Genomic DNA, 17,484 nt, shown 5'->3' with positions numbered 1-17,484 from the left:
TCCACAACTCCTTTTTTTACCTTAAAGATCCACTTACAATCAACAATGGACTTGTCCCTAGGCCTCTTCACCACTTCCCAAGTCTGATTCTTATGAAGTGACTCAATTTCTTCATTCATTGCAAGTCTCCATTGCTTGAACTCCTTGCACCTCATGGCTTGTGAGAAAGTTTCCGGTTCAGTTTTGCTGATCTCTACTGCTGCCATGAATGCATAGGCAAGCAGTTATGTGTAAGCTGAAAACCAATATCTTTCCACAGGTTTGTGTTCCCTTTTTTCTCTATCCCTGACTAGTTGATAGCTCGAGGGAGTTTGGAGGCCAACTTTTTCTTCAAGGTCTTCACTCTTTATTGGGGTCTGATGGGCATTGCTGTTTCTTCAACATCACTTTCATGACTCTGTTGAGGGGTTAATCTAGACTCCACCAGATCAGCCACCTCATATCTTTAAAGATTTGTAACTTCACTTGTTACAGTACCTGAAGGGTTGGTGGAACTAGACACAACACCAGAGTTATCAAGGCAAGGAAAGTCATTTTCATTAAAGATAACATCCCTACTATTAATGACCTTAAAACCTCTTTCACCTCTAACCCATAGTCTATACTTTTTAGTACCAGCAGGATATCCTAGAAAAACACACTTCACAACCCAAGGGTCTAGCTTACTCTCTTTCTGAAGAGCATAAGCACAACAACCAAAAGTTCTTAAATGTGAGATATCAGAAATTTTACCAGACCACACCTCTTCAGGTGTTTAGAATTCAAGTGCACTTGAAGGACTCCTGTTGACGAGATAAGCAGTTGTTACAACAGCTTCACCCCAAAATCTCTTAGGCAGCCCTGAGCTGAATAGCATGCATCTTAATTTGTCTAGCAGAGTGCTGTTCATTCTTTCAGCCACTCCATTCTGTTGTGGAGTGTGTCTCACTGAGTGATGCCTTTGAATACCTGCTTCCTTACAATAAGAGTCAAAAACCTCATTGCAAAACTCTAAACCATTGTCTGTCCTTAAGATTTTAATTCTTTTATCAGACAAGTTTTCAACTAGAGTTTTCCAATTTTTAAACTTCTCAAAAGCATCACTTTTATTTTTCAGTAAAAAGACCCACACTTTCCTAGAAAAGTCATCAATTAAAGAGAGAAAATACACGTTACCACCATGAGTAGGATTCTTTTCCGGACCCCACAAGTCCGAGTGGATGTACTCAAGAATGAGAGTAGATGTGTGTTTTCCAACCTTGAACTTTAGACGATGGTGTTTTCCTAGAACACAATGTTCACAGAAACCAACACTGGAGACTTTATCCTTACCGAAGTACTGACTTTCTTTCAAGACTTGGAGCCCTTTGTCACTGATGTGACCTAATCTTCTGTGCCACAAGATGGCTTCGAGATCTTCTGGTGAGTTGTCACTGTTGTTGCTGATCCAGAAATAGTATCTCCAATAAGGTAATAGAGGCCATCAATTTTGACTCCCTTGATGATTGTCATTGACCCCTTGGAGATCCTCATTACTCATTTCTCAGTCTTTTTGCTGTAGCCTGCATCATCTAGCACTCCCAGAGACACAAGATTCCTTGTGACGCTAGGAACATACCTTACATTCTTGAAAACTCTGCAACAGCCATCAAACATCTTAAAGTTGACACTGCCAATGCCCTCCACAAGACACGTGTCGCTGTTTCCCAGAACCACTTTGCCTCTTTGAAGGCTTCTGAAATCAGTGAGATAATCTTTATTGTAAGTCATGTGATATGTACAACCAGAATCTAAAATTCACTCACTCTTCTCCTTCTCATTTGAGATGACCTGGACTTCTCCACTGTCATATCCATCGCCATAGTCTGCTGAGTCTTGTTGACTGTTGCTTGTGTTGGTCTTGTCTTTCTCTTTCTTCAGCCATTTGTAGCAGTCTTTCTTTAAGTGCCCAGGTTTCTTGCAGTAGAAGCACGTTCTTGTCTCCTTCCCATTAGAACTTGATGGCTTTTGAGGACTCTTGCTCCTAGCTTTCCCTTTATTGTTCTTGTTTGAATTCTTGTTCTGACCCTTGTCCTGTCCATAATATGCCTCTGCTCTAGATGAGGCTGCCTTCTCTGATTTCATTTCAAATTCCTTGGATCTCAGAGCAGATACAACCTCATCTAGAGTAATCTGTGTTCGACCATACTTAATTGCAGATTTCACTTCCTTATAGGTGTCAGTCAAAGAATTAAGAATTATAATGGCCTGATTTTCATCACTCATTGATTCCTTTTCGCCAGAGTTAGCAAGTTCGATAGTGAGTTTTCGAAATTCATCAAGATTTTATTCTAAGGATTTGGAGGAATTCATTTTGAAACCAAACAGCCTTTCTTTCAGAAAAATTTTGTTGGTCAAAGATTTCACTTGAAAAAGTTCATCAAGCCTCTTCCAAATTTTAGCAGGTGTATCATCACTATCTATCTGGCGAATAATTGAATCAGAGAGATGAAAAATCAGGGTACCTGTAGCTGTTTCCAGGATATCGGTCTTCTAATCCTCAGTCGTCTATTCTGGCCAGTTTATAGGATCCTTTATCGCCTTGAGAAGACGTTGTTGTGCGAGGAGTGCTTTGATCTTCCTCCGCCATATTCGATAGTCTCCAGAGCCATCAAATTTTTCGATGTCGATTCTCATGTTGTTCGTTGGATTTGGATTCTAGAACAACTGAATTTCCCCAAGGCTTCGACTCTGAATCGCCCTTGTATCTCCTCATACTATGGATTCTTGTTATGACGATTCTTTCTTGATCTGATCCGATGTTGACTCTAGATCCGCCAGCTTGAAACGACTTAAATTTCACGAGATGTGATTTTAGAGAAAAAGACGACGAGACTCTGATACCAATGCTATGTTTTCTTTCCTCTCAAACAGAATTCTCAAATGCACAAATACACACGAACACATGAAGATTGTTTACGAGGTTCAGTCAAAACGACCTAATCCTCGGAATTCCCCTCTCGGAATTCTTTGCACTATGATCAAACACCTTTGCAAACACTCTCCCTGGTGATCTCACAAACCGAGACCTCCCAACCTAAAGACAAGAGATGGAGAAGAAGATGAACTACCCAAGAATTGTATCCCCAACTCTCTCGCTCAAACTCTCAATCAGATTCTCTCTCTCTTTCTTTCTTTTGTGTCTGTGTGTCAACAAACCGTTAGCACAGTACTTGTACAAACAACTCAACCTAACTAACTTAAGCTTAATACTAACTTAATCATTTATAAATCATGGTTAAACTAGCTTACATATAAAACTAACTAACACTAACCGTGGTTAAGGCACAACTAATATCAACATCACTTATTATGATAAGGTAGATATTTAAGGGAAAAGTAGCAAAATCATCATCATAAGTTTATAGATATTTCTTCTCTTATAAAAAAAAAATTATAGATATTTCTAATATAGTACAGTCAATATATACAGTGGTTTGTTTTGTTCCGCACAACCGTGCATCTTTGGCCAGATTGAAGAGTAATATCGTAAATTCAAAGCAGCCTCTTCCTATCCTCTATTCTTCTTCTTCCAGCGAAGATAACCTAACCACAAAGAGAGGCAAACGAAAATGGCTTACTCTCTCTGCTCTACTCCTTCCTCTCTCATCCACGAATGTCAAGCTCTCTCTCAATCGATATCTTCGCAGAGAAAACCACGTTCGAGAAACCTAAATCACTATCTGAAACTCGGCTTTGTTTCGCTTCAAGCTCAGCCCAGACCCTCCTCTCTCCAAACGACCCACGTCTCTGTTCACGACCCTGTAATAACCCAACAAGGTCAGGAAGAAGAAGAAGGAGAAGAAGCGAAGCCCCAAGAAGCGAACGGAAAGTCTCCTTACAAGCGCCAAGTGTGGGTCAACCCCAACAGCAACAGAGCTGTGCAGTTTCGGAAGAAGCCGTACGAGTCCAGGTACGCCACTCTAGTGAAAACCGCCGAGTCTTTGAACAATTGTGAAGCCGATGAGAAAGCGGTTTCCAAAGTCTTGGATGGCTTGGGTCCCAAGGTATCGGAACAAGACGCCGTGGTTGTCTTAAACAACATGGTGAACCAAGACACTGCCAATCTCGTGCTCAAGTACTTCCAGAAGAACTCGGAGCTCAAGAAAGAGGTGATCTTTTACAACGTGACGATGAAGGTGTTTAGAAAGTCCAAAAATTTGGCGAGTGCAGAGAAGCTGTTTGAGGAAATGCTTGAGAGAGGCCTCGAGCCCGATAACGTGACTTTTTCGACCCTGATTAGCTGTGCCCGGGCCGTGAACATGCCCAGTAAAGCCGTGGAGTGGTTTGAAAAGATGAGTAGCTTTGGTCTCGAACCGGATGAGATTACCTTTTCGGCCATGATTGATGCTTATGGGCGGTCCGGTAATGCCGAAATGGCTTTCAAATTATACGAAAACGCCAAGTCGAAGGGATGGAGAATCGACCCCGTGACGTTCTCGACCTTGATCAAGATCTACGGCCAATCGAAGAACTACGACGGGTGTTTGAACATCTACGAGGAGATGAAGACCATCGGGGTTACCCCGAACTTGATCATCTGCAACACTCTCTTGGACATAATGGGAAAGGCCAAGAGGGCATGGCAAGCTAAGAAGATTTACCAAGAGATGGTCGCCGCTGGAATCTCGCCGAACGTGAAAACCTACGCGGCTCTCTTACGGGCTTTCGGAAGAGCCCGTTACGGCCACGATTGCATCAACATGTACAGGGAAATGAAGGAGAAAGGGATCGAGCTGACAGTGACGCTCTACAACACGGTTCTGTCTACGTGCGCCGACATCGGATACACCGACGAAGCCGTCGAGGTCTTCAACGACATGAAGGCCTCGCCGACCGCCAAGCCCGACAGCTGGTCGTTCTCGTCGATGGTCATGATCTGTGCCTGCCGCGGCCAAGTAGAGGAAGCCGAGGCGGCTCTGAACGAGATGATCGAAGCGGGCTTCGAGCCCACAATCTACGTTCTGACCTCGCTCATACAGTGCTACGGGAAAGCCAAGCGGGTCGACGATGTTGTGAAGACTTTCGACCGGCTCGTGGGTTTGGGGATCAACCCGGACGAGCTGTTCTGCGCTTGTCTCCTCAGCGTGATGACACAGTCGCCGAAGGAAGAGCTTCCCAAGCTCACGGCCTGCGTTGAAAAGGCGTACCCGAGGCTCGGGAAATTCGTGAGGCTCTTGGTCGAAGGAGACCGGGACGGGGGGGCGTTTGAAGACGAAGCGGAGTCGCTCTTCGCCGTGGTCGGACCCGATGTGAGGAAGGCTTATTTCAACTGTTTGATCGATCTGTGCGTCACTGTCGGCCTCGCCGACGAAGCTTCTAAGCTCTTTGAGATGGGTGTGGCTCGAGAGGCGTACCCGGATTTGCAGGGGAAGTACCAGTCTCTGTGGTCTCTGAATGTGAAGGGTCTCTCTCTCGGGGCGGCGGTTACGGCTTTGCACGTTTGGATCGGGGATTTGACGAAGACGGTGGACTCGGGTGAAGAGATTGCACCGATGCTCGGGATCAACACGGGGCTCGGGAAACACAGGTACTCGGAGAAAGGTCTGGCGGGGGTGTTCGAGTTGCGGCTCAGGGAAATGGACGCGCCGTTCCACGAGTCCCCGGACAGGGCTGGCTGGTTTATGGCCACTCGAGTTGCAGTCAAGCCCTGGTTGGAATCTAGAAAATCATCTCAACCCACACAAGTCTAGGCTGTATATTTGTTGGAGACTTTGCACACTGACTATTGCCTGTGAATATTTTTGTGGCATAGTTTTCCGGTCGGATTTTTTTTTTTAATCCTTTTTCACATCAGCGTAATTTTTGTACTTGCGAAATGAGATTTTAAACTTGCTATTTGGTCTTCATAGATTTCAAGGAATTTGGTAATTGAGGAATAGCCTCCTTGATTAAGATAGACATTTGAATGAAGTTTTAAGCTCATGATTCGATTGTAAGGTTTCTTTGAATGTTTGAAGTGACGATAGGGACATGTAAATCATTTGCTCGATTTTATGGAAAACTGTTACCGATGGACTGATCATGCACCAAGTAAGTACGACCTCTAAACTTTAGATACAAGATCAGTCAAACGCCCGAGATGGTTGGGCTTTAAGCTATTATGAGACGGAGATGATGGTGTTTTGTGAGCACACAGAACACATAAAATTAGAAATTATAACCAAGAAGCTATTAGAAATCATGTAATGTTTTAAATGGTCTGATTTTTTTAATTTTTTTTTTTTATAATTTGGCTTATTTATGAGTTAAGATGGATAATTGCCTAACTTAGCAATCAAATTAAATAATATTTAGTATGAAATACGGAATTACAATTGTGCTTTTTCCTTATGAAAATGGGAAAATTTGCACGGAGCATTCTATCAAAGATATTTAAGGGAGAGAGTTTTAGGCAAAGTTGGACAAAGTGATCTTTAAAAATCTTATCCACGTGTCACAAGGAGAATGAATTGCTTGAGTACTTATTAGTTATGTTATTGATATTCTCACTTCTTCGCCTTAAAAAAAAAGATATTCTCACTTCTTTGTCACATCAATGATCCATTGACAGCTGATGTGTATCGATACTCTATAATGAAATCTAATTCTTATATTATATATATATATATATATATATATATATATATTATATATGTGTATTAAAATGCTAAGAATACACATTTATTTTTATTTGACATTTTCATCTCTACAAATGCATTCTTTATCTTAAGGCATGTATATTCTATTTTTCTTTTTAACTAGTGTAATTACTCAACATTTTTACAAATACATTTTTTATCTTAAGACACCATGCATTATATTTTTCCTTTTAAGTACTCTAATTACTCAGTTTATTTTCTTTATTTACTTATGAATACTCATAATTTATTATTTATTATTATTATCATTGAAAAATCACAAGAACAAGTATATAAAAGAAAAGACATACTCTTGTAAAAGTTTTGAAGAAGAAGTTAGAAATTTATGCTGTTTGTGTTTTTTTGAATATGTGTGTTATAAGGTGGTAGTGACTTTCGTCGATTTTTATTTTCAATTAATTGATTAACTAAGTCACTAAAATTTGGAGATTTGTTATGTAACCAACGCTTTGTAAAGTTTAAGTAAATATTCATTATGGTGATGTGGCAATTTTTAGACTTTTTTAGAATTCCATTTATGTCTTTCAAATGTAATAACTATTTACAATTATTAACGAATATTTACATCTATTAATATTTTTTTGTTAATATAATCTCATAACTATTTACTTAAAAATTACCAAAAATTAATTATATGAAAAAGAAACTGGAGTTTTAATTGACTATATATTTTAATAGCCCTTTTATTTTTACTCCAACATATATGACCACCCCTCTTACTCCGCCCGCGTGGTCACATCCCCTCTTCTCTTGCGGTATTCTAATTGCATGTGAAATGATTTGGGGTATTAACTAAATTTATTAAAATATTTTCTTACTCCTTCATCCGTCATCTTTCATTACATGAAATGAGAACACAAGAGTTATTTTGAAATTCAATAATTGAATAACTTATTTCTATTTTGTGAAAAAAAAATGTTGTTTTTAATTTTTATACATGACGGAAAACGATATATGATGCAAAACGACAATCACAAGGCGCACAAAGGATGATGTTACACTACAAAAACGACGCAATATCATAAAATTCAAATCCTTTTGTGAAACTTGTAGTAATATAGATAAATAAATTAAAGTTCAAATGAATAAAGCAGCTGTTTGGAAATACAAAAATCTAAGATTACTCTTATTATATTTTTGCATAAATCACTTATTATGATTAGGTAGATATTTATGCAAAAACTAGCCAAATCATCATCATAAGTTTACAGATATTTCCTCTTATAAAAAAAAAATTATAGATATTTCTAATATAGTACAGTCATATAGAGTGGTTTGTTCCTCACAACCGTGCATCTTTGGCCAGTTTGAAGGGTAATATCGTAAATTCAAAGCAGCCTCTTCCTATCCTCTATTCTTCTTCCAGCGAACATAACGCGACCACAAAGAGAGGCAAACGAAAATGGCTTACTCTCTCTGCTATACTCCTTCCTCTCTCATCCACGAATGTCAAGCTCTCTCTCAATCGATATCTTCGCAGAGAAAGCCATGTTCGAGAAACCTAAATCACTATCTGAAACTCTGCTTCGTTTCGCCTCAAGCTCAGCCCAGACCCTCCTCTCTCCAAACGACCCACGTCTCTGTTCAAGACCCTATAATAACGCAACAAGGTCAGGAAGAAGAAGAAGGAGAAGAAGCGAAGCCCCAAGAAGCGAACGGAAAGTCTCCTTACAAGCGCCAAGTGTGGGTCAACCCCAACAGCAACAGAGCTGTGCAGTTTCGGAAGAAACCGTACGAGTCCAGGTACACCACTCTAGTGAAAACCGCCGAGTCTTTGAACAATTGTGAAGCCGATGAGAAAGCGGTTTCCAAAGTCTTGGATGTTTTGGGTCCCAAGGTCTCGGAACAAGACGCCGTGGTTGTCTTAAACAACATGGTGAACCAAGACACTGCCAATCTCGTGCTCAAGTACTTCCAGAAGAACTCGGAGCTCAAGAAAGAGGTGATCTTTTACAACGTGACGATGAAGGTGTTTAGAAAGTCCAAAAATTTGGCGAGTGCAGAGAAGCTGTTTGAGGAAATGCTTGAGAGAGGCCTCGAGCCCGATAACGTGACTTTTTCGACCCTGATTAGCTGTGCCCGGGCCGTGAACATGCCCAGAAAAGCCGTGGAGTGGTTTGAAAAGATGAGTAGCTTTGGTCTCGAACCGGATGAGATTACCTTTTCGGCCATGATTGATGCTTATGGGCGGTCCGGTAATGCCGAAATGGCTTTCAAATTATACGAAAATGCCAAGTCGAAGGGATGGAGGATCGACCCCGTGACGTTCTCGACCTTGATCAAGATCTACAGCCAATCGAAGAACTACGACGGGTGTTTGAACATCTACGAGGAGATGAAGACCATCGGGGTTACCCCGAACTTGATCATCTGCAACACTCTCTTGGACATAATGGGAAAGGCCAAGAGGGCATGGCAAGCTAAGAAGATTTACCAAGAGATGGTCGCCGCTGGAATCTCGCCAAACGTGAAAACCTACGCGGCTCTCTTACGGGCTTTCGGAAGAGCCCGTTACGGCGACGATTGCATCAACATGTACAGGGAAATGAAGGAGAAAGGGATCGAGCTGACAGTGACGCTCTACAACACGGTTCTGTCTACGTGCGCCGACATCGGATACACCGACGAAGCCGTCGAGGTCTTCAACGACATGAAGGCCTCGCCGACCGCCAAGCCCGACAGCTGGTCGTTCTCGTCGATGGTCACGATCTTTGCCTGCCGCGGCCAAGTAGAGGAAGCCGAGGCGGCTCTGAACGAGATGATCGAAGCGGGCTTCGAGCCCACAATCTACGTTCTGACCTCGCTCATACAGTGCTACGGGAAAGCCAAGCGGGTCGACGATGTTGTGAAGACTTTCGACCGGCTCGTGGGTTTGGGGATCAACCCGGACGAGCTGTTCTGCGCTTGTCTCCTCGGCGTGATGATACAGTCGCAGAAGGAAGAGCTTCCCAAGCTCTTGGCCTGCGTCGAAAAGGCGTATCCGAAGCTTGGACAATTCGTGAAGCTCATACTAGAAGAAGAGGAGAAAGACGGAGAAGCCTTGAACGCAGAAGCTACGGAGCTCTTCGACGCGATCGGGGCGGACATGAAGAAGCCTTATTGCAACTGCTTGATCGATCTGTGTGTCAACCTCGGTGTCTCGGACGGGGCTTCGAAGCTCCTCCAATTGGGTATCTCTCAGGGGGTGTACACGAATTTGCAGGCGAAAAGTCAAGTCCAGTGGTCTCTCCACCTGAAGGGTCTCTCTTACGGGGCGGCCATCACGCTCGTGCATGTCTGGATCGGTGATCTGACGAAGGCGGTGGAATCCGGCGAAGAGCTTCCGCCGTTGCTCGGGATCAACACCGGCCACGGGAAACACAGGTACTCGGGCAAAGGCCTCGCCGGAGCTTTCGAGTCGTGCCTCAAGGAATTGGACGCTCCGTTCCACGAGGCGCCAGACAAGCCCGGCTGGTTCTTGAGCACCAGAGTCGCGGTCAAGCCGTGGTTGGAGTCTCGGAAAGCCTCTCAAGATGTTATTCTCACCTAGGACGTCTCTTATTACGTGAGCTTTTTTAGTTTTTTTTTTCCCCTTCACCGTAGAGATCTTTTTTTTTTATTCCTTCCTCACAGACATATATATGGCTTGTGGATATATTCTTTCCCCCTAAAATGTTTTTGACAAATTTTCTCTGGTGGAAAGGATTTTTTAAAGTTGCTCTTTCATTTTTAATATCGCTAAAAGAATTGTCCTTGAGGAATACATCTAAAGCTAAACCATGATCTGAGTTCCGTGATTAAGGAATACGTTGATCAACCTGTATATGTCATTAAATAAGAAATTGGTCCTTGAGGAATACATCTAAACTAGTTTGATTGTGTAATCTTTGGTATGTTTGGTATGTTTTGTAGACAAAAAGATATAAAAATTTCTTATAATTCCATTCGTAGTAATCTCAAGCAACAGTAAAACACAAGTCAAATGCATTCTATCATGTACAAACACTTTTATTCTTTCTTTCTGTCGTAGAATTACCTTCTTCAACTGCTGACAATTCGCAACACTCTTGTCCTTTATATTTACACGTAAACAAAAAATAAGAAATTTTAGACAGTCTTCATATTTCTCGGACTTGAATAGCTCTCAGAGTTATTTTGTCATCCTGCAAAACCACCAAATACCAATAAATGACTTTTTTTTTTTTTTTTTAAACAATACAAAAGCTGAAGAGGAAGAGTGGGGAGAAGGAAAAAAAAAAGGGTCTTTATTTACCTTTTACATGACGAGCCAGTGATGACTCTGTTCTTTCTGCTATCGTCCGTCTTAGACAAAGCAGCTTCTTTCTCTCTCGCTGTTATTTCTCTTTTCACCCTCTTCATCTCTATTTCCATGGCTTTTGTTTGTGCCTCGACCTTCTTCATGAGAATCTGCACAACATTTTCATATCCTGGAATTAGTACCATAACATATAATACAATGTCGATGAGCAAGTGACCCAGAGAGCTTCAAACTTTACCCTAATTTCATGATCTTTAGTGCTCAAATCGTTCTCCTTGGCTTCCACAGCCCTCCTCAGACTAATCACCTCTTTCTGAAGCCGGTCATAGAGATACCCTGAAACCGTATCTCCATTATCCGAATTCACAGCAGCTTCTTTCACTAACTCGTCGCATGTCAGTTCCACCGAGACAGTCTTTGTAGTAGCAGCTTTTCTCATGTCTCCGTTCTCTTTCTCGCCGATGTCGACGATCTTGTTCCGCGATGCCCATAAACCCTTCTTGGCAGGGTTTGGATAGTTTGAAGGAGAAGAGCTTTTGGCGGCCATGGAAGCCCTCGGTTGGGACGTCGACCTTTTCCTCAGACCTGCGCTGCTCGTCAAAAACCCTAAGAAGTTTCCACCGGACTTGGGCGAGCCACATGTCGAGGCACCCGACACTTGTCTCAGTCCCTCTTCGAGAATCTTCAGCCTCAGCTTCAGTTTCTCCTGCATTTGAAAAAAAAAAAAAAAAAAAAAAACCTCTGCCTCAACAAAACTCTCTATACAACATCATGATTCATCGAAATCGAGTGATCACCTTAAGTTGTGCCTCTGCTTTGGCTGTTCGTTCCGAAACGCTTAGCTTCTCTCTCAACCTTTGCATCTCTGCCTGCACAACCGAAAATCACCCATAACTTAGACTTGCTCTATTTTCGGTGCTTTCTTAAGAGTACCAGAGACTTACTTGAATAACCCTTCTTTCTTCAAGCCACTGTTTGACCGGCATGACTTTATCGTTCTCATCCTTCCACTCGTTGGCGACAGCTGTCGCGACACGATTCGCAGTGACTTTCGCTCTTGAGAGCTCTCTCTCCAAAGTCCTCTTTTCCTCCTGAAAAATTATGTGCGATTAAATTACCATTTCAACTCTAAAAACCTGATCAAGAAAAAAAACAAAAAAAGAGTTGGCTAAACTTACATTCAACTCGTCAATCTTTCGTTTGTGATCACGAACGGCGTTAGCTGTGGCTCCGGCGGCAAGCACTACTTCCTCGAGCTCGTGAATGGTTTGGCTCAGCTTTTCCACCTCGAAAACTTTTTGGCGGTTTGTCTTCTCCAAAATTCTGTTCTCTTCCTGTGTTTTTATATGACCAAAAAAAATATTCGAGGATTAGTATAACATGTCAGGTATCCAAAACGCTCGAAAGATTACTTGTTAAAATATTTGGTCTTCGTGCCTGGCATATCTCGATCTGTCTCCTCAGCTCAAAGTTCTGGTTTTGGACCTCTTCGACGATCAACGCTCTCTCTAGAGCGCTGCGCAGAATCCCTTCGGCTTCGATCAGAGCCGACTCTTTTGACTTTGTTAGCCGTTCCAAGGCCTTCTTGTCTTCTTGGAGAGCCGATACCTCATTCCTGTACATTTTGATCTCGGCTTCGAGAGGAGCGATGATCGAGGCGAGAGGGATCGTTTCATCGTCTCTAACATTTGTGTGAAGCCTTCTGAGAGCTGCTTCGGCCGCAAACTGAGCGGCCAATGCGTCTTTCTTCTCGCTTGTTAGTTTCCTGATTTCCAAATTCTTTCAATTTTCAACAAAATTAATTAGTCTCTTTTTTTTTCTCTTTCTTTTTAAATGATTTATGAGAAGTTAAAAAAAGGGTCTTAATCTACCTTGTTCTCGACAACACTCTGGTTGATTCGCAGTTTCTCATCCAGTTTATCGACTTGGTTATGGAGCTGGAATCAGGGCAAAAGAAAAGTTCAACAAGTAACTAAGCATATAATTAAAAATGTTTTTAAGTTTCATGGTTTCATGTTTGAATGAGATAATCAATAAGGATATACCTCTTCCACAGCCTTATCTTTTTGAGCTTCAGTTGCTCTCACTGACTTCATTTCACCCCGAACGACCCCTAATTCCCGTTCCTTTTCTGTTAAATAACAATAATATAAAGGGAAAAAAAAATAAAAAAAATAAAAAACGAACGTGTTATCAAGAGTTCCTTTGGCATGTCAAAAGATTGTATTATATTGTTATTAGAAAAAAAAATCTTTTATCTTATGATCAAAATGTAGAACGTAACGTTAATTATAACATTAGTAATATTGAGGAAAAAACTTACGAAGAGATACATATCGTCTTAATTTTTTCCTTCTTTTCATTTGGTCAACCATGAATATATTTTGAGAGTCTGACCTTTCAGCTGATTCTTCAAACGGTCAAGCTCCAAGGCCACAGCGTCTGAGTGTACACCTGAAATCTCCACAACACCATAATAGTGTTGTTGTTCATGAGAATCGTGACTCATCACCGTTGTTTTTTGTTTGTATTATTCAGACTCTTTGAATTATGCACAGAGAGAGAGAGAGAGAGAGAGAGAGAGAGAGAGAGAGGGATATGCTTGATCTGGTAATAGAATAGATGAGAGTAGAATTGTGGCAGGTTATTGGATATGTGATGTGGGTTTTAATGAGAGCAGTGTTGTGAGGTTTAAGGAAATAAAATGATGGCTGTAACGGATAGATAATAATACTAAATAATGATTAATTATAATAATATAAATATAATAGCTCCTATAATTATGTATAATTCCTTTGTGTAAAGCAAAATTTTAGTGACAAATCAATGAGCCGGCAAATTCGGCCAGTTTTCCTCCACTTGGTAGTAACAATTATTCCTCGTTTCTTTTTCTTTCCTTTAATTTTCTCTCTCTTGTCCTTCATACGTTTTTAGGATATGTTTAGGAGATGTAATTTCATTTGCAAAGTCACTACCTAACTTAATAACAGAGAGCCAACAAGATTAATCCTTAATATTTGATTTTTTTTTTAGAACTAAATTCCGTGTATTTAGTTTACAATTTTAGCAATTAGTGATGCCAAAAATTTAGCTCTTACCTAATTAGATGGGAATTCACTCCTAGGCCGTTTTCAGAATGAGCAAATACATTGTCTAGATTCTAGACTGGAGTCTTTAGAAAGTGTATTAGTTGGTGTCATTTGTCCCTACCTTCCTATGTCGATATATACAGCCAAGGATTAATCAAATATAAATGATTAAAAAGGATATATTTGAATATTCCGAACCAAGTATAACCAACAAAAATAAAAGAGAAACAAGTACTAATTCAATTTAATAATTTGGAGTCCTTTTCTTAACTTGACGACAATATGCTGACTGAATCACCTTGATTCTTCAACAATATGTTTTCGATTTTTATTCTATTTACGGATAATAAGAGCAAATTAATTTGCACTAATGATGTTTATGAGTGACAAAATATCGTGTCAAAATCGAGCAATGTGGAGAGAAAGCTCATGTGTGTTTTGGAGTTACCTAGTTGCTTAAGCGCTAAAACCTCCTTAATCCGTTCACTTAGTGGAAGTTACTCAAATGAATTCTTGAATTTAGGCTCAAAGATAACGAGGCAGTGATGAATGTGCCTTGTGAAAATGACCAACTAAAAGTGGCTTGAAAGAATCAAATTATTTACAGTATTTACACGTATTATATTGAGAGAAAGGTTTCTCATCTTTGCTTTAAAGACTTATTCGATTTATAAATAGGAAGAAGAAAAAAAAGTGCTGCATGTATATCCCCAGCTGTATGTTATGTATGTCAATTGCTTAGAGATAGTTTTCACCAATTTTTTAATTTCTTTTATATACTGAAGAAATACCTCATACCAACTACGCAGAATATTTCCACAAAAATAAATATAATTAACAAGTTGATAGTGAGAGAGACGCTGTTACCAAATTATCCACCACCAAAACAGTCAACTGGGTTTTTAGTACTATAAAAGTCTGAGGTTTCGATTCTAATAATGTCATAATTGAACTCTTTAACTTAATGGGTTTTGAGAATGATATCGAGTGGGATCAAGCTAAGCTCTAATATGGCGTGTCACGTTTTGGTTCGATGGATAGATGATTAAACTTATATAATTGCAAAGGTACTATTCTATGATCATGGTTCCTAAGGATTTTACAGATTCGAGGATTCCAATGTCTCTTTAGATGGAACAGTTAGAAAGTTGAAACTTATGATTGATATGCCTAATTTTTTTAACACTAGTGAAATAATTGACATTCTTTATTTGGCTTTTCATTGAAATAAAATAATAGAATATTTATATCAATTTACGCATGTAAATACGTGGACGTGATTATTTACTTAAAATTTACGAAATATTGATTACATAATAATGTGAAATTGTAAATATGACTATATACTTGATAGACCCTTCATTTTAAGATGATATATCGATGACTTATCAGGTATGGATATCAGTTATAGTTGAAAGAATGCATTATATACAACAATAATAATATAATTAGATAAATACTAGAATAAATATTTTTTTAAAACAGGGTGCTTTATTCATATATATTATTACAAAAAATTAGAGAAATAACCAATTTAAACGTTTGATATTGCTAAATTATAGCCAACGTTTCGTAAATATTAGATAAGTAGTCATAAATGATTACATGACTTAGTATATGGCAGTGACTATTTACTTAAGATTTACGTTTGTAAATATATGAAAGTGACTATTTATCTAAGATTTACCAAACGTTGGCTATTTAGCAATATCAAACGTTTAAATTGACTATTTTCCTAATGAACCCATATTATTATTATTATTATTATCATCCATTATTTTTATAAATTCGGTATAAGAAATCAATATAAATAATAATAAACATATAATAATGACAAAAAAAAAATCACTAATAATAAGAATGGAAGGTCATATTGGAAAAAAGTAGGATCGAACTTTCAAGAGAAGGAGAACCTTTTAACAAATAAACCATAAAAAAAATAAAGCTGAACGATTAAATTTACCGTTATTAGCCTGGCTGATAATGCTTTTTATGTAGTGGAGTCCAGATTATATCTATCGGTTAATTACTTTTTAGTTAGGACTTTGATGAATCATGCTGCACCGAAGAGAGCAAACTACCCGTTTGATTGAAATCGTCAACTCTAATTAGAATATGTGTAAACATATTATAACATTATAAAAGGAAGAAATAATTTTCTTTTCACCCTTAATTTACTATTCAGCTTAAAATGAAATTACAAATTTGCTCTTTATTATCAAGATATTAACATTAATACCAGCATAAAATGAATTCTATATAATAATTAAATTACAATTGCTGAAATAAAAAAAAAAAATCATCAAATGCTCTCTATATTCTCTTGATATCCCTAGAATAATCTTACAATGATGAGTTTTTTCAATGTAAGATGTGTTGATGTCGATTTCCGGATCGTCAACAATCACAAATTATAATATGGTATATATTTGATTTATTTAGATATGAGTTTCAGAAGATTTCGTATAAGAAACAAATATTTAAATTGGAAGAAATGAATAAGGATGAACAAAAGAACAACAATATCTTTATTGATGAACGAACGTATTACAAATGGGCGAAGTGACGAACTCTAGCAGGCGAGCTCAACAATAAGAAAATAAACCGTAGAGAAATATTCAAAGTAATTGTATAGGCTTGTGTGTGCGAAAATCAGCATATCGGCTTCTATTTATAGCAGAAGAGAATTTGTTGAAGATGACACGTGTTGATCAGTTCGGCTCTGCCACGTCGCTGGTCGAAGTCATCTCAGATCCGATCTTCGCGGTGAAGTCTTCTGTCTGACCAAGACTGATTCCTTCGACTGGGTCAACACGGTCGACTCGTCCTTCCTTTGGCGAACTGGGTTGCTGATTGGGCTTGGGCCGACCTTTAAGGGTCGATCTGGGCTTGGATAAATCATCGAGAGTCGGATTGGGTCGGTTGTTGGGCTTTGGTCGAACTAAAGCCCAACTAAATTGATTTTTTAGAAAATTGATTTTTAGAAAATGATTTACAATGTTATTTGTGTTCATTAACTAAGTAACCAGTTTATTGACTTTATTCCTCCATAGCTATTTATTTATGTTTGTAAATAAATTTAGCAATGTCAGATAATATTCATAGTGCAATACTTGGTCAGAAAGCAAAAAAAAAAAAAAAAAAAAAAAAAAAAAAAAAAAAAGTGCTATACTGTTGGACTCCTTTCCCACATTTTCATTCTTGGTGTGATGCTGTTTGTCCTAATATTTACCACCATAGATTATTTGTTCCAATAATCATCACAAATAGAGTTATTTTGCTTTCCTTTCATGAATAGTAAATTATACATTCAATAAATTAAAGAATGTGTATTCAATATATGGATTTGCAATGCACAAATTTATATTTAATTTTTTTTCTATTTTATTAAGCAATTTATATTGATTATTTTTTATGAACCAAGTTTGGTTAAACTTTTTTTTTAGATACATAAGATATTAATCATAATTATTTTTTT

The 17,484-nt window shown here is 39.0% G+C and overlaps 1 protein-coding gene and 2 pseudogenes across 2 annotated transcripts; 2 read left to right on the top strand and 1 right to left on the bottom strand.

The window, feature by feature from the left end:
- The first annotated feature begins 3,486 nt into the window (after positions 1 to 3,486).
- On the top strand, positions 3,487 to 5,969 carry LOC149385463 (pentatricopeptide repeat-containing protein At4g16390, chloroplastic pseudogene; annotated as a pseudogene).
- Positions 5,970 to 7,977: 2,008 nt separating this feature from the next.
- On the top strand, positions 7,978 to 10,364 carry LOC149385462 (pentatricopeptide repeat-containing protein At4g16390, chloroplastic pseudogene; annotated as a pseudogene).
- A 193-nt stretch (positions 10,365 to 10,557) lies between these two features.
- LOC149385461 (microtubule-associated protein 70-5-like) lies at positions 10,558 to 13,543 on the bottom strand. 2 transcript variants are annotated; one of them, XM_089625177.1, is made up of 10 exons: positions 13,315 to 13,543; positions 12,963 to 13,048; positions 12,789 to 12,854; positions 12,355 to 12,696; positions 12,096 to 12,251; positions 11,862 to 12,008; positions 11,715 to 11,786; positions 11,156 to 11,623; positions 10,912 to 11,066; positions 10,558 to 10,801 (listed from the first exon to the last, which is right to left on the bottom strand). In XM_089625177.1, exons 1-10 carry the CDS (start codon positions 13,424 to 13,426, stop codon positions 10,789 to 10,791), a joined length of 1,617 nt encoding a protein of 538 aa, XP_089481303.1. In that variant the 5' UTR covers positions 13,427 to 13,543; the 3' UTR covers positions 10,558 to 10,788. The 2 variants fall into 2 exon arrangements, with proteins under 2 accessions (XP_089481303.1, XP_089481304.1); XM_089625178.1 differs by lacking the exon at positions 13,315 to 13,543 and adding an exon at positions 13,241 to 13,307.
- Between the last annotated feature and the right edge of the window lie 3,941 nt (positions 13,544 to 17,484).

This window comes from Urtica dioica, chromosome 9, assembly GCF_054948205.1.
Source record: "Urtica dioica subsp. dioica isolate 48M chromosome 9, U.dioica_male_clone48M_v1_H2, whole genome shotgun sequence".
NCBI classification, from domain to species: domain Eukaryota; kingdom Viridiplantae; phylum Streptophyta; class Magnoliopsida; order Rosales; family Urticaceae; genus Urtica; species Urtica dioica.
Note: the sequence above shows the minus strand (reverse complement) of the source record. Positions and strands in the feature narration are given on the sequence as shown.

What these genes read in the sequence shown, in the direction of transcription:
- LOC149385461 (XM_089625177.1), bottom strand. Translation starts at nt 13,426, where the DNA reads ATGAGTCACGATTCTCATGAACAACAACACTATTATGGTGTTGTGGAG. An exon ending in AGAGTGTTGTCGAGAACAAG is followed by an intron (nt 12,697 to 12,788) that starts GTAGATTAAGAC and finishes GAAAATTGAAAG; the next exon opens with AATTTGGAAATCAGGAAACT. An exon ending in CTAAAGATCATGAAATTAGG is followed by an intron (nt 11,067 to 11,155) that starts GTAAAGTTTGAA and finishes AATGTTGTGCAG; the next exon opens with ATTCTCATGAAGAAGGTCGA.